This window comes from Rutilus rutilus, assembly GCF_951802725.1.
Source record: "Rutilus rutilus genome assembly, chromosome: 6".
Classification (NCBI taxonomy): Eukaryota; Metazoa; Chordata; class Actinopteri; order Cypriniformes; family Leuciscidae; genus Rutilus; species Rutilus rutilus.
Window position 1 is genome coordinate 24,939,500 of NC_140214.1, and position 12,947 is coordinate 24,952,446.

General features: G+C 38.3%; 1 protein-coding gene across 2 annotated transcripts in view; it reads left to right on the forward strand.

Moving 5' to 3' along the window:
• Positions 1-12,947, forward strand: part of abca4b (ATP-binding cassette, sub-family A (ABC1), member 4b) — a 47,544-nt gene that overhangs the window by 8,189 nt on the left and 26,408 nt on the right. For both annotated transcript variants that reach the window (XM_084412532.1, XM_084412533.1), the window contains exons 7-12: positions 496-693; positions 6,026-6,115; positions 8,073-8,313; positions 8,416-8,555; positions 9,808-9,924; positions 10,544-10,741. In XM_084412532.1, coding sequence (XP_084268658.1) covers positions 496-693; positions 6,026-6,115; positions 8,073-8,313; positions 8,416-8,555; positions 9,808-9,924; positions 10,544-10,741 — 984 coding nt within the window. The remainder of the gene's footprint in view (positions 1-495; positions 694-6,025; positions 6,116-8,072; positions 8,314-8,415; positions 8,556-9,807; positions 9,925-10,543; positions 10,742-12,947) is intronic.

The following is a 12,947-nucleotide window of genomic DNA, read 5'->3' on the forward strand; positions in this document are numbered from 1 at the left end:
AAATGGCTCCAGCTAGCATACTGCTCCCAATAAGTGACAAAATAACGCCAGCATTTCCCTATTTACATGTTGTGATTTGTATAGTCACAGCGTGTACAAATAACAAGGTCACATGAGACACAGCCATCTTCTAACCGTGTACATACTGGGAACTATATTCTCAGAAGGCGAAGCACTGCTACTTGGGCGGAGTGATTGGGCGGAGTGACAGTACACGCTGTGACTATACAAATCACAACATGTAAATCTCTATACTCTGACTATAATGTTAACCATTGTCTCATTTGTGTCTATTTTTTGTATAGTTTATGCAAAGCAAAGTTTTTCCAACGAAACATAATGTAACTTAGAACTGAAATTAGTTTTTCATTGCTATGTAAGAATAACCACTGAGCAATAAAAACAACATCTTCTGGGCAGTCTCATCTTCACTAAGCAGAGCTTTAATTCTGGACATGCTGAACTTTGCCCAAAAATCTGTTCCTGTGTTTCCAGTTTGCATATGGTGTCCCGGATCTGACTCTGAAGGAGATCGCCTGCAGTCAGGCTCTTCTGGAGCGATTCCTCATCTTCCCCAGCCGCAGAGGATTGTACGGGGTCCACAGCGCCATGTGTGCCCTTTCCCAGCAGAGACTGCAGAAGATCGAGGACGTACTTTATGCCAACTTAGACTTCTTCAAGCTCTTCCGACTGGTCAGTCATGACACTTTCTCTTTTCACATGCCGCACTGTTATACTGGTGTTTAGAGAAATGAGATGTAATTCAATCCCAAAATTTAAAACAGATATTTTAAATTGTAAAAAATATCTATTTTTTTTTTTAAATTATGATTATTTTTATAAATGCAGTCTTGGTGAGCATTAGAGACTTCCTTCAGAAATGTTAAAAATTACACCGACGCCCAAACTTTGAATGGTAAATTAAAGACTAAATTATACTGACATTATAATAACTTATACATTTATAAATATAATAGAGTAGTTATAAAGTTAAATAGTTATATATATATATATATATATATATATATATATATATATATATATATATACATAATACAACCAGAATAGTTCAACTGTAGCCTAATTGTGGGTCCAGTAAGCTCCCAATGTTGTTTTTCTTTAGATCTCGAAATGTTTCTAAATGGTCACGGGGTGTTATAATGTACTCTCTCTGTAACTCACTCTCTGTTTGCCTTATACATTTTTAAACCGGTATGTTTTGTTTCAGGGAAATTTAAATATTTTTCATAAAGTTTGGAAATATTTAGGTCAGAGTCAACAGTAATTAACTTTCATCAATGTACTCCAGTATGTTGTATACAGGAGCTGTACGGATGTCACCTGATGTGTCATGTGCTTTGGAATTATGGAAAAGCTGTTCTAAACACATCATAAGTGTTGGCAGGTGGTGCACTAAACTAAGAATGTGGATCGTGAGCCAGACCTACTTACCTGTTGTTAGATTTTAGGAGACCTATGAATACCACTGCTGAAACAACACTACTTATCAGCTTTCTCTTTCTTAGTCTCTCTCTCCTCTCTCTCTCTGAGGTTCAGCCAGGGTTAGGGCAAAGCAGATGGTAGCGTTAGCATGATGACACTGCTTGGCCTAATTTACTAATGAGATTAATGAAGACACACCCTCGCGGTGATAAGGACTGCAGAAGCAGTTGCTGTTCTTTGAGCAGTTTTGCCGTCTCGTGATGATGTTAAGCTTTCGGAAAAAGTTGTTGCTAATCTTGCATCTCTACTCATATCTTAAACACTGACTCACCCCATTGTGGTGTGGGCCTCACACATCAGAATGGATCCATACCTGAATGTGAATTTGTTAGAAAAGTACCCAAACAACATTTTTGTTTTTTTGTAAAACATTATCAAATCACCCACATGGCCTAAGTGGTGTTTAGAAGAACTGGCTAGTCATTTCAGAGGAAGAGGCAGAGCAAGTTATTATATTTTCATGAAAGATTATGAAGGCAATATTTTTTTAATTTGGAATAATGTGTACCAATAAATTGTCTTCATTTAAACAAGTAGCAATGCAATGAGGAAATACATTTTCTACTTTTATTAAAGATCATTGTAATTAATCAATAAACGATAAACCATTAATTACACTGTTCTACAGCCGAAATGCTTCTGAAATAAATGTAGTCAAACTTTGAGAATGATATGCTATTGGGTCAGTATACGACCCTTGACTTGGGAATGGCAGAGGATAAGTGAGTTATAAAGGGAAGGGATCTCAATTTAAACCAGAAATCACTAAAATACATCTTTAACTGGATCTATGAATATATCTCTGACTGTACTTGCTTTTTAGACAAAACAATGAATGATAAAATCTGAAGCTGGTATTCCGTCATACATGATATGAATTGCATCATGTTAAGTCATGGATGATGCAATCACCATGATCACTCTGCTGAGCAAATTGTCCTATATCAGCTCTAGAAATCTTACAGCAGGGGGTGCAAAACGCAGTTCCTGGGGGGTTAGTTTCAACCCTGCTCCAACTCATACAGTACCTGTAGTTTTCAAATAAGCCTGAAGGACTTGATGAGCTGGATCAGGTGCGTTTAATTAAGGTTGAACGCTAAACTCTCTTTTTTGTCAGTGTCAGTGATTTTGCAAAGGGACACATAAAATTGCTGGACAGTGACAAGAGATGCTCCCATTTATGAATACACGACACAAGTGGCACCAAGAAGACACTGAATAAGACTAAACTATGTACATAATAGTTTTTTGCATTTTGTTTCATAATAAATTGGATTTATATAACCCTTTTGCTGATTTTTAAAGGGTTACATAAACAGGACAGGTGACAGGTAGGCTACTATCTACACACTATACATAAACGTAAAATGTAAAATCTTACAAATATTTGGCATCTATTTAAATAAATATGTATTATATAAAAAATATATTTACATAAACTACTATTCAAAAGTTCATTAATAAATCATGGTTGTATCAGTGTATCACGGTTTCCACAAAAATATTAAGCAGCACTATTGAACTATCTTCAACATTGATATTAGTAATAAATGTTTCTTGAGTTCCAAATCAGTGTATTAGAATGATTTATGTGGATCATGTGATAAAAAAAGAGAAAGAAACTGCTGCCTTGGTGAGCATAAGAGACCCTGGAGAACCCAAGAACCCTTTTCTTCTTTGGAAAATTATGAACTATGCATTAAATTATTGCTAGAAGTTCACTGAACACCAAAATATCCACTTTTTCTATTTTAACCCTTTATTCCCTAATTTAGGATTAGGGCCAAATTTGACCCATTGGGCTTTAGGCGTATCATGGTACGACTCAACCTGTTCACCTTGAAAGTTCACGTCAGGCAACTCAAAGCCTTTCTTTCGCCAACTGTAAGTTTTTGCGGCATGATTTGGCTCCATCTGTGGGCTAGCAGTCTCGGCAAACGGCACATCTTCATCACTGGACGAGCCATTGGACGAGTCACTGTCTTGGGCAGAAGATTCACCACCATCACTTTCATGCGGTTGAAACAATTCATCAGAATCGCTATCGCTGTCCAATTTAGGGCCAAAGTCACTATCATCAGCTTCAAGTTGCTCCAATACTTGTCTTACAGTGATCTTTCTCTGTTGCTTTCCCTGTCCTGAAAAGGGAACGGCCATACTCCCTGAAAAGATATACTACTTTATTAGTCTCTGGCCCTGTACTACTGAGGTAACTTATTAAAATATATTATACAAATGAAATTATTTCAAGGCTTTAGCCAAATACAGGCCTGTCACCATTCTCCATCAAAGTCACTCAAAGAACCAAAGGGTCATTTTTGACCCGACATTTTTTTAACCCATACACCCAGAGGGTCATTTTTGGCCCATCGTTTTTTTTAACTAGCTCAGAGTCGCTAAATTATCCAAAAAGAATATAAAACGTACTTCTAGGCATTCTGCAAGCTAATACTAGCCTGGTAATACCAAACTCTGCTACTTCGCTTTGCTTCGTAGACAGAGTCTGGCATAGCATAATTGAAAAGCGTTTTCTTTCTCGCGGGGGGGCGCTTGTCTGAAGTTTAAAATCATTGGTTACCCGTAAGCCAATCACATAATGTTTGGTTATGGCGTGTGTTATGCGCATGCTCAGCCGCATCTAACTTCCACTGTAAACACGTGTATGATGCGAAAACAAAACCATCGAGCGAAATACCGGAGTGAACATGGTTGTGAATGACTTTTGCAGATTATGTGAAGTAAATCTACGCATCCACGGTAAAATCAGCGTCTACGTCACGGCTCTCAGCCCGCCCTCTGTTCGTTGATTGGCCGGCTGTTTTGAGGCCGGAGGAAAACGGGGAAAACGGTCGCTATCTCAGACTGAGTACAGAAGCGAACTGAAATTGAGCGGAAGTACGAAGTCTGACGTAGTCAGGCTAAGCTAATACTAAATAGATTAACAAAAAATACACAATTTTACCAACCGCTGGTTTGCTGAGAAGACGATTTTGTTTGGGTAGGTTTCCAGCTCAACAAAACAGCATGTGGTCAGCCATCTTGTTACTACCACTCTGGCACTTGTGAGTTCAATATTCATCCACTAGGTGTCTCTATGCAGGGGCCAGAAGTGGCGCTCTGGGCTTTTGAAGTTAAATTTGACAATTTTTTTTTGTTTGTTCATTTTGGGTAGCAGCAATTAACAGCGGCCAAATTTGACCCCGTGGGTTCTCCAGGGTTAAAAACATTTAAAAATCCTTTAAAGGTGCAGTGTGTGATTTTTAGAGGCATCTAGTGGTGAGGTTACGAATTGCAACCAACAGAAGTTACGGTGGCCGACAGGAAAAGATGTCGTCGTCTGAGACATCAGAGAGTGGCCAGTTAAGCAATGAGGTTTCTTTACAAAGATAAATTAAAGCCGCCTTTCCACTGCACACGACATTCGCATTCGATTGTCGCATTTTGCCCCCTGGTGTCAGTCGCACGGAACTTTGAAATTGGTCGTGAAGCAACCGTTACCCTCGGCTATTCACAATGGTAAAATGAATGATTTTAATGAATGTAATGCATGCATGAATATATCCACACAAAACAAATGACCCTCAATACATCTAATATAAAAAATAGTCGATTTTATAGAGCTAATCAATATAAATATTGATTTAATAATGATAAAAATATTTTTTTCAGCCATAATTATTAATAACCGTCATTTTGCAGGAATAGCGTTTACATTAAAGTAATAAAATGTTGGTAATTCTAGCTTCGCACTCATAGTTTTAATTAGAATACATCACATCCGGTCGACCGGTCGCATACGGTCTAGCCGCAGAAGTTCAGATATTTCAACGCATCCGAAGCTCAAATCGGATCCGAAATTTCTGCATACGCATATGATCGGAACTCCCCGCAGCTCCCGTACGACTCTCCATTGGAAATGAATGACTTCCGGTCCGACGGCTGTCGTTTGTCGTGTGCAGTGGAAAGGCGGCTTAAGAAATGATGTTTACTTAATTATTCATTAAAACAATGTTATTGCGAACATTATTGTTACTTGTTCATCATCGTGTCAGTGTTTTATTCGCTGACTTTAGCTAGCTTCTTTGTACGAAGAACAACATAGTGACAAAACGCGCTCTGTAGTTTGTCCGTTTAGGGCTACTGTAGAAACATGTCGGCGCAAAATGGCTATTTCGAAGTAAGAGGACCCGCGGTGTATGTAGATAGAAACGGCTCGTTCTAAGGTAATAAAAACATAACAGTTCATTATGTAAGGTCTTTAAACACCACTGAAAACATAGTTATGTATATGATATTGCATTTCTGTCAACAGGTCCTCCTAAATATTACACAATGCACCTTTAAGTGGTGATATGTAATGTATTTTAATTTGTACTTTTAAAAAAGACTATTGAAAAACATGTTTAGAATTGTGTACTCAAAGTAATTATATACTGATTTGTAACCTAATAAATTCTGACATTTCCGTTTTTACTTGGTTTCACATAAATTCGAACGTCTCTTTCCTTCTCTCTGTGTTTAGTTGCCCATGGTCCTGGATAATCACACGACTGGGATGGACCTGCGGTTCTGGGGTCGAGTGCTTTCAGCAGTGTCTGACAAGCTTCAGGAGGTAAGACTGCTTGAGAAAGCTCAGTTCCTCTCCCCCTTTCAAGACCCTTATTTTAGCATCCAGGATGCGCCTCATTTCCCTTCAGCTCTTCAGAAAGCTCCAAGAAAGGGGTCAGGAACGTGTGTGCGGATCGTTTTTGTCTATCGCATCAGAACCTCAGTTGTCCGGTTAAATCACCACAATCTCGTGAAGAGGGCAGAAAGCGTTTATATGACCAGTTCATGTGTGTACATGCATGTGTGTCATCACTCCTGTTTTATTATTATTATGTGAAAGGACATTCCACTGAGGTCACATCCTGAAGGTGGAGTACATTTCTTTCCCTTTTGCTTGGGTGACAGAAAGCCTGGCCAACTATTGCTATCACCCATCTCTAAATCCATCTGCGCTGAGTGGGTCTGAATGTATGAATGGGAAGTAGGGAGTAAAAGTGTTAGTTTAGTCGAGGTTGAGCAATGACTCATTACTCATACTGAAAGCCTCTATGGAAATCTTCATGTTTTCACTTACACTTATCTTGACCTGGTTTGTCTTACTTTGGCTATCATATTGTGAATTAGAGTTCACGACCCATGGAAAAGTGCTGGATCTCACGTTCACTCGTATTTTGACACAGAGCAGTGTTTGCTAGGCTTTGTGGTGCAGTCTGGAGATGAATATGAGCATAACAGCTGTGAGGATATTTGCCCCCCACAGGAATTCTCCCTGATGCATTTCCCTTAACATCAGAGATAACATCAGATTACATGATGTCTTTTATATTGTTGTAGAAATAGAAATTGTTTTCTTTAATACACATTAATACAAGGTATTCTGAAGCAAACTTAATCTTTTTTCACTGGGGACCAAAACAGCATTGGACATTGTATGGACAAAAAACACTTTTTGTGTGTGTTGATTATTTCTATACAAAGTTTACCAGCTGGATTAGATTGATCATGCATGGCAGAATTCAAATCGGATCAATTCCAAATCTGGTTCTCACCTTATGTTTACCTCCAGGATGCCAAATTCAGCCACAACTGTACATGAAGGGTTATTTAGGGATTTCCTCTTCAAGGAGATGCGTCTTTAGGTTGCCACGTGTATTGAGAATAGTTCTGGCAGATAAGAGATGTTGACCTGGATGGAGAGGTTTAGACAAGGTCGGTCAACCAATTAGGCAACTTACTGTAAGTGACCATCTAGGGCACATCTCTTGCCTTAAAATATATATATTTTTTTTTTTTACTTCATCAAATTCTTAAACTTCCATTTGGTAACTGTACTATTTGTCTAAAATAATAAAGAATGAAAAGGTACTCTAATGTTCATAGGTTTGGTGTCGGAGGAAGTCTCTCATTATCTCATAATTCTCATTAAGGCTAAATTTATTTGATTAAATATACAGTAAAAATAGTGTGAAATATTGTGATATATTATAATTTAACATAACTGGTTTCTATTTTAATAAATGTTTTAATTATTTGAATTGTAATTTGTTCCTATGATGGTAAAGCTGAATTTTCATCATCATTACTCAATGCTCAATGCTCAATAAACATTTCTTATTATTATTAATGTTGAAAACAGTTGTTCTGCTTAATTTTTATGTGGAAACTGCGACTTTTTTTTACTGGTAGTGAATGCTTTAAGGAATACATCCAATTTTATAGTTATTCTCAAGTAAGAGTGGTGCTGCTTTTTTTTTTTTTGTGGATCATAAAAATAGATGTTTAGCAGAATGTCCAAGTTGCTCTTTCCTATACAGTTAAAATAGCTGGTAATTCAAGCTCAAAAAGGTCATTAACGCATCAAAAAATTATCATTCAAGATGGTTTTGGGCTGAAAATCTTGCCTTCCTCCATCTCTCCTGCCCTGTTGCATTTAACACCCCATATACATAAATTAATCTGTTCATTCTGTGTTGTTAGAGTTTTGATTTTTAAAACGTTTACATTTACTAAAATGTCCACAGCTTACAGAGAGGCCCAGCTCCCAAGACTTGATGCGGGTCATGTACTCCATCTTCCAGCCTGGGGGTCCCTCTTCCTTCAGTCAGCTGATTTCCACTGTGTCAGATCTGTTCTGCGGATACCCTGAGGGGGAGGGCACCCGGGTCTTCTCCTTTAACTGGTACGAGGACAACAACTACAAGGCTTTCCTAGGCATCAACAACTCAAGAGGACATGAGAGCTACACCTATGACAAGACAGCAAGTGAGAGCTGTTAATCAGTTTGTTTGTTTCTTTTTGTTTCTATTCTTCACTTTCTCTTTTTTTCTTGTTTTGTTGCTCATTCACTCTCTCTGTGGCCCACAGCTCCATTCTGTAATGCACTGATACAGAACCTGGAGTCGAACCCTATCACTAAAATCGTGTGGAATTCAGTGAAGCCTCTGGTGATGGGGAAGATCCTGTACACCCCAGACTCCCCGGCTGTCAGAAAGATAATAAAGAGTGTAAGATTCGCGCACATGCATTGTCAACCAAATCAAATACTACCATTCAAAAATATTTTGGGTTGATTGGTAAGATTTTCTCTGAAATAAGTATCTTATGCTTATGCAGCTGCATTTATTTGATCAAAAATACAGTAAAAACAGTAATATTGTGAAATATTATTACAATTTAAAATAACAGTTTTTTTGTTGTTGTTTTAAAAAATACATATTTTAAAATGCAATTTATTCGTGCATATAAATTGCATGAAAGCTGAACTTTTAGCATCATTACTCCAGTGTTTATTGTCACATGATACTTCAGAAGTCATTATAGTATGCTGATTTGATGTTTAAGAAACATTTCTTATTATTATCAATATTAAAAACAGTTATGCTGCCTAATATTTTTGTGGAAACAGTGACACATTTTTATAGAGTTTAAGAGCATTTATATGAGATATAAATGTTTTGTAACATTATAAAAGTCTTTACTTTTGCCTTTTGAATAATTTAATGCATCCTTGCTAAATAAAAGTAATAGTTTCTAAAAAGAAGGAAAAAAAAAATCTTACTGACCCCAAACTTTCGAATGGAATACAGTACAGACAAAAATCTGGGTTTCACTTTATTTCGATGGTAGCTTTAACTCTGTGACTATAAATAACATTGCACCTACATGTCTACTAACTCTCATTAGAGTATTAGTAGACTGATAGGGTTAGAATAAGTTGACATGTACTTGCAAAGTTACTTATAGTTAGCAGAATGTCTATTCGAGGACCATCACAATAAAGAGTTAGCAGATATTAAGCAGACAGTCTACTAATACTCTACTATAAGAAGTACACATGAGAAGTAGACATGTAGTTGCAAAATTGCTTCAGAATGTTCAAAAGGGTTCATCAAAAAAAAAAAAAAAAAAAACCTGAACATGAATTTGAGAATGTCTCAGTATTTGGTTTATCTCTCTTTTTCTTTAATAACAGCAGCATACAGTATGAGCTGCGTGAACTCCACAAGTGTAAAACCTGATGATCATTTTCTGCATGTTAATTTGAGATAATCCAGCAAGCGTATTGTGTGCTTCAACAGTCAGGGTTACACTTGAATATATTTCCATCTGGATTGTTGTTTTTGTTTCAATGAGCTGGAACATTTCCGAGTCAATTATTTTGTTATTGTGTATCCCCAAGGTGCCATGTAGACATACAGTATGACACTGACAATGCATATGGATTCATGATTGTGTGTGTGTGTGTGTGTTCTCCAGGCCAACACTACTTTTGAGGAGCTAGAGAGGTTGCAGAAAATGGGTAAGGTCTGGGAAGAGGTGGGACCACAGCTATGGGAGTTCTTTCAGAGCAGCGTCCAAATGAACATGATACGGGTAACATATCTGTTTCTTTTCATCTCATACCCACACATACAGTACATGCACACACATACACACCTCTCTTCACATGCCACATTATGCCAACAAACGTCCGAATATCTAATCCACTGCCCTCCTTTAGTCTATGTATGATCTCATGGGATTAAGTTTTAATTTGTATCATCTCTCATGATATGGTAACCACTGTATAAGTAAATCCATTCTCAAATATTGTCTGAGAGATTATTGGTATAAACTGCTGTTTAAAAGTTTTGGGGTCAGTAAGATTTTTTTTTAAAGAATAATACCTTTCAGAAATGCATTAAATTGATCGAAAGTTACAGTAAATATAATTATAATGTTAGGAAATACTTAAATGAATTCAAATGAATGCTGGTCTTTTGAACATTCTTTTCAATTGTTTTCCGAATTGAAAATTCAGCTTCAATAAATTACATTTTAAAATGTATTAACATAGCATAATACAATTTTTTTTTTTTAAATAACACTGTTTTCACTGTATTTTTGATCACATAAATGGATTCTTGGTGAGCATAAGATACTTTTTTGCAGTGTGTGTTACTGTCCTTCATTTCTATTTCCAACTTTCTCTCTCTTTTCCTCCCCACTGTAGGACACACTTAGAAACCCCACAGTGATGGACTTTTTGGACAGGCGTCTAAAAGAAACAGAGTTCTCTACCAAAGACATCCTTAACTTCCTGCACAATGGTCCAGCAGAGGATCGATATATGAACATGACAAACTTCGACTGGAGAAATGTCTTCAGTCTGGCTGATCAGGCTATTCGGATGCTCAACCAGTACAGTGAGGTGAGATCAGTCATCAATTCAGAATAGGATTAGTTCACCCAAAAACTGAAATTTCTCTCATTAATTTCTCACCCTCATGTCGTTCCAAACCCGCAAGACCTTTGTTCATCTTCGGAACACAAATTAAGATATTGTTGATGAAATCCGAGAGCTGTCTGACCTCTCTATGAACAGCAACGCCACTACCACTTTCAAGGCCCAGAAAGGTAGTAAAGACATCGTCAAAATAGTTCATGTGACTACAGCGGTTCAACCATAAGGTTATGAAGCGATGAGAAATCGAGAATACTTTTTGTGCGCAAAAAACAAACCCAAAAATAACGACTATATTCAACAATCTCTTCTCCTCCATGTCAGCCTGCTACGCTTTTCACTTAGTAAACAGTGCAGCGCTTCCCGGTTCTACGTAAGAACGCCGCCTCATTATTGGCCAGCTCCTGCGTCAGCATCACACGCATGCCATGTGTCGTGCTGCTCATGTGAACAGCGTTGACCAATAATGAGCCGGCATTCTGACGTAAAACCCGGAAGTGGGTCTTACAGGTTCGGAGTAAATTATGACAGAATTTTCATTTTTGGGTGAAATAATCCTTTAAGGATAAATTAAGGATCCAATTTCAGCATCTTTCAGCTTTCAGACACATCCACAGGTGTGAAAGTAATATTATTTACCACTGTAAAGATATTGTAAAGATATTTGATATAATATAAATATGAAACAATCACAGGTGGAGTGTCCGGTGGAAGCCAAAAGGAATATTATTTAGCACTGTAATATGTTAATACTGGCAAATATCATGAATAGAGTCAAAATTAATTTGCATCCTTTGACCTTGAGGATGCAATTCAGCTCCTTCTAGAAGAGCTGAAAAGTTCTATCGATGTAGAGCATGTAAAGCATTTCCTCAAACCATCCTTGCCGTTCCTCACTTCACAGAATGCGGCTCTTTAGCTCTCGTTCTGCGGAGTGCTGATTGCTCTCAGCACATCACCACAAGAAAGACCACTTAGCACAGCTATATAGAGCCCACCGTGGCCAGATGGGTGAAAGGGAAAAGAACAAGCAAGCTGTCAACAGCATGCAGGCCCCTCTATTGTGCGGCTGTGATTAAGTGGAGAGTGGGAGGGAGAGCCAGCCTTTGCCAGCGCCGTGTTGTTTTTGTGGACAGGGGGCTTCATTGAGAAACAAGAGGGGCAAATCACTCTGTTACCTCACCTCCCCAGCCACAACCGGCCCCGTAAGCTGGAGGCCTCTTCCCCGCAAATTGATTAGATTGGGACGGCGATGGTGGGAGAAAGCTATCATAGAGTGACCCAGCCTCCCTTTGTCTCTGCCCGAGCGGCGAACCATCGTGCTTTACAAACAAACCTTGCTTGTTTAGCCCATTAGCTATAGCTGTCATCGTTCAGCCCTGCACAAATGTTACCTCGAAGAGCGTAATTTGTCACTGAAAGAAATTCTCTCTATTTTTGGTTTGTTTGTGGTTTTTCAGGGGTGTGATCTCAAGCTGAGTGCTTCTGAATGTGAATGTTGTGTTCTTGAATTGAAATGTGTTTAGAACATGTGAGTCCTGCGGGGGGTCCCATTGAACCTTTCCATTCACTTGTTTGTTCGGGACCTCTGGTGGCATTGTACATTACCATGAATGACTCCATTAGATATGGTGCACATGAAATAGGAGGCCTCTCGGCTCTAGTGCGGTGGCATGTGATGTGAGAGCGAGCCGTTCACTCAGCTATTGTACAGCAGTCCTCCAGTGAAGAGCCAACACAGACTCTGTGATTTTCCCATGTCATTGGAGCGCTTTGAGAACGAGAGGCCTGCTATGTGGAGAACGGCTTCGGCTCTTGAAAGCGTGACACACACACAAACACACACACACGCACATTATTACACAACATTATTAGTTCCAGTCCTCGATTTTCTTATTGGCCGCTTGTCTGTGTTTGTGCACTCTAGATGTGATGGGATCTTAGAGAGACTCTTTCTGCAGTTACATTGTTATGGCAGTAGGTGGGGCAAGTGGCAAGCCCATTTGTTCAAAAACAATCATTTACTCAGCAGAATGGCTGCGTCTGAAATTGCATATTCTCTTGAGTAGGTACTTATTTTGAATGAGTAATAAGTAATTACTTCATAACTGCTAAAATAGTACATTCTATATAGTATGAATGTGTGCGGTTTGAATCTAATCTGGACGTGCTA